The sequence below is a fragment of the Pinus tabuliformis genome, chromosome 1_2 (assembly GCF_031772625.1).
Source record: "Pinus tabuliformis cultivar Carrire ecotype Pingquan chromosome 1_2, CPIR1, whole genome shotgun sequence".
Classification (NCBI taxonomy): domain Eukaryota; kingdom Viridiplantae; phylum Streptophyta; class Pinopsida; order Pinales; family Pinaceae; genus Pinus; species Pinus tabuliformis.
The window spans coordinates 1323856430-1323860591 of NC_142298.1; the positions used below are offsets into that span (position 1 = coordinate 1323856430).

At 40.6% G+C, this 4162-nt stretch overlaps 1 protein-coding gene across 1 annotated transcript; it reads right to left on the reverse strand.

The window, feature by feature from the left end:
* Nucleotides 1-3365: 3365 nt before the first annotated feature.
* On the reverse strand, nucleotides 3366-3815 carry LOC149211098 (uncharacterized). The gene has a single exon (XM_089399187.1). The coding sequence runs from the start codon at nucleotides 3813-3815 to the stop codon at nucleotides 3366-3368; it is 450 nt and encodes a 149-aa protein (XP_089255313.1).
* Between the last annotated feature and the right edge of the window lie 347 nt (nucleotides 3816-4162).

A 4162-nucleotide genomic window follows, 5' to 3' on the forward strand; every position in this document is an offset into this window, starting at 1 on the left:
CAAGGTATTTCTAGGGATATTTTCTTCAGCTTCTCTTTAATTATATCCCTTAGTGTTGGAGTCATCCATCATTGTGGTTGGTGAATGGGTCTTGATCCTTATTTTATATAGATATGATGAGAGCATAGCTTAGGATGGATTCCCTTCATATCAATGTGTTCCTAATCGAAAGCATCACTATGCCTCAGTAGGACTTTTCTCATTCATTCCTTTTGTTATTTGGTTAGCCTTCAATTGATTTTCAAGGTATTTCTAGGGATAATTTCTAGTCTTTAGGGTTGGTTCTATCTGTTCAGTGGAAGAGGGTTCATGTTCCATTGATGGTTCATTCAAATCAATAGAAGCCTGAACTTCTGGGTCCATCATGTGAGTAAGCTTATGTGTGATAAGTGAAGAAGAGGATGGAGCTATGAAGTCACTAATTTCCTTGTCCTCGGTTTTATCTTGCATGGCCAAATACGGGCAAACAATGAGGACTTAATGGGAAACTTCCTCTTCATCACTTTTCTCTTCGTCAACCCAAAATGGTATCTCAATATCTCTACTAGACTTGGCAAGAGGATAGATGATGAGTTTTTTTCCAAGGTCCCATGGGAAATAGTGATGTTGTGTGACCTACAACTGATGTAAGTATCTACAGTAGCTAACCACGGCCTTCTCAAGATTAAAGGATATCTTCCTAGAGAGGATTTGGGTTGTAGGACTGTAAAGTCGGTGGGGTATTCCCATGAATCAACTAAGATCACTACATCTTCCAAAATTCCCTCTAGTTCAATAGTTGATCTATTAACAAGTTGTAATACCACGGGGAGTCCTAGGAACTCCATGCTTTTGCGATTCATCACATTGATGGAAACTCTAAGGTCAATCAATGTATTTGGGAAAAAGGCATGGTTCATTTGCACATTGACCATTGAGCTTGTAGGGTCTGAGTATTTGGCTACATGAACCCTCGCCTCCATCATGAAGTATGATAACTTTCCCATGACATGGTCAATTTGAGGATCCTATATATTTCTATTCAATTTCTTCTAACATAGTTCGCTTACCACTTTTGAATAGATAGGGAAATATTTTGATTTCCTGGAATAGTGGTATACAAACAAACATGTTTCTAAGCTCACCTAAAAGATCAAACTCAGTCTGGGTAGTTAGTTTTTCCTAGTCCAATATTTCTGGGTAAGAAGGGACATGTGGTTCCTCATGGACAAGGTCTATTCTTGAGGTGTTTAGAGATTGAACCAATTCCAATTCTTTAGTTGGTACTTCCTCATTGAATTCTTCAATATGGATAAGAGGATTCTCTTTATTCAAAGTCTTCCCTGACCTTAAGCGAATGTTATGGCAACCTAGGGAAGAGATGGAGTAAGCTGGGTAATTAGGATAAGTTGCAAGCCTAGTAGCTTGGGTTAGTTGGGTTGCCTTACTATTATTAGGGTTAGGAACGAGTTATGTAGATAGTTGTGGTCGAGGAGGGGATGATGTAGATAGCTGGATTTGTGGAAAGGGAAGAAGTTGTCGGGGAGGTTATATTAGAATGTAGAATCATTTCAAAAATTTAATAGAAAATCCAAAACATATACCAAAATTGATATTTTACATTTAAACCATTGTATAATTTATAATTTAAAATGTAGAATCATTTCAAAATTTTAATAGCAAATCCAAAACATATACCAAGATTGATATTTTACATTTAAACTACTCTATAATTTATAATTTAAAATGTAGAATCATTTCAAAAATTTAATAGCAAATCCAAAACATATACCAAAGTTGATATTTTACTTTTAAACCACTGTATAATTTATAAAAAAAAAAAATTGTAAGCTGCGGTGTTGCTCTTCTTTTTCTATTACTTTAAATCAAAAACAAAACAGTATATATATGGTTGACTTCAACTCGCCCTCTTGGGGAAACCGAGTTTTTCAGCCACCTAAAGTTCTTAATAGCCGACCAAAAATAGAAGTTTCAGAATCTGATTATCCAAGCTAAATAAACTAAACAATCTTGCAGATTTCTAATTCTACTTGCATGCATATATCGATTTTCCTCTTCTAATACTTGAAGCAAACTATAATTATCTATACTATGCAGCTTCATCAAAATTAATACATATCTATACTCAAACAGCTTCTGCCGCTGGTCGCTGGTTTGTCTCCCTGTTTGCACCCTGTTGTCCTTCCCTTATCATTTGCTGAATCTCCTCAAGCTTCTTTTCTTGCATCTCCAATGTAATCTGAATAATCCTCAGCTCCCTCCTTAGGTTGGGGACTCCTTGCGCCAGTTCTGCCATCTCTGTTGCAGCTTGTTCCAAGGCTTTAGCCAACAATCTCTTCATCACCCAGTAGATATGCAGGGACTGCTTAAATAGAGACATTCTACCTCTAGTATTGCCAGGGTCATGGAGTAAAAACTCCCAATCTTCCATCTCTGAGTCAGACTGAGCCTGAAGCGCATCTTCTTCCATATTCTGGATAATTCTCCTGATTCTTGGGTTAGTGTTCTGATTGTAAGCCCTTTCTGCTTGTTGAATTTTCTTATCTAACGATCGACTTGTTCTTTTGCCAGGTCTCCCTCTCTGCCCCTGTCTTCCTCCCCTTTCTCCTCTGTATCTGTTCGGTCCTCTGCCTCTCCTGCTACCCGGTTCCAACCTGCTACCTGCGCCTCTTCTTCCCCTCTGTCTGCCGCGTTGCCTTACCTTTCCCTCCCGTTGTCCTTGCTGCTCGTCACTGGTTTGCTGGGTATCCCAGCCTCCTACGGTTCCACCTCGTTCCTTACCTTGCCTACCTTGTTCTTGCAGGTCCTCCTCATCCTCAGAGTCGTCATATATTTCATATATCTCTTCCACTGTTTCTTCCTTCGCTAACGCCTTGCCCTTTCTGTCCCTGTCTTTGCGTTCCGTAGCTTCCAGTTCCTCTACGGCCCTTGCTCTCTTCCTGGTTTCCATAGCGTCCTCAGTGGGGTTTCGACACAAATTCTCTCTGTAGCGGATCTCCACCACCTTTCCTCCCCTCGCTCTCTGAATTCCTAACAATCTTCCTCGTCGTCGATCCTTTCGCTGCCGCCCATTTATAATCTTCCTTGCTCTGATCTACCTACCTGTCAGCTTGGCCTTCCGTTGCCACCTGTTACTTTGCCTGCTGCCTTTCCTATCAAATATCTTTCTACCCTCATTTCCATTTATGGACCCTGACATACCGTTTTTTCCTCCTCTCCGATCACTTGAGTTAATTATCTTGCTGTGGGGTGGTTGTTTCTTACCTGTCGTCGCACACTTCTGCTGTACTGTAGCTTGCCTGCCCATTATACCATTCCCCCGCCTTGTCTGACACTCATTTAATTTCCGGGATTGCAGATCCATCTCACCTGTCCGTCACACGGATGTTATGATTCTCACTTGTTGCTTGCCCATGATTATCATTTGTTGCTTGCTCATGGTCATAATTAATAATACCAGCCAGGTCCTCCCATTCTCTGTTGGGTCGCAACATTCTCCACTGATTGTCTATTTTGCTGTTTCGACCCTTGCAACCCCAATTCGCAAGGAAGTCTGCCGCTCGGTTTCCATTCCTTTTCACATGGTTAAAGATTTTATAATCGATCCCTTTTAGAAGGTCCGCCATTTCTTGAACAATCCCTGTCGTTCTCCAACTATAGGTGATCTGCTCCCAGTTCTTCCCGTTGTTAAGTTTCTTCAGAATTTCAATTGCTATCTGAGAGTCTCCTTCTATTTCCAGGTTTCTATAGCCATTTCTAATCGCGATTCTCAAGCCTTGGTGAATCGCCCATAATTCGGCCTCATTGTTTGTCATCTCCCCTCCCCATTGTTAACGGGAAAAGTGTCTATTCAGAACGACCCTATCCCACTGAGGTGTGACAGTGACCTCAGAAACAAACAGGGAAAACTACTTTCGTATTCTCCTTTATGAACTATAAACGAAGAGGAATAGAATGAACCAACCTGTGTCTTGCGCTAGTCCTTTGATCCAATCTCTCTCCTCTTTGACAGCTTCCAGCTACCTGCTCCCTTACTTGCCCAGCTTCACCAAGTTCCTGTAAGATCACAGAAGAAGGAAACTACACAAAGACATGGATTTATATTCATAAATAGCTTAGGATCAGATTTAAGCTAAACATACAAATGTAAACAACATCAATG

What these genes read in the sequence shown, in the direction of transcription:
- LOC149211098 (XM_089399187.1), bottom strand. Translation starts at nt 3,815, where the DNA reads ATGACAAACAATGAGGCCGAATTATGGGCGATTCACCAAGGCTTGAGA.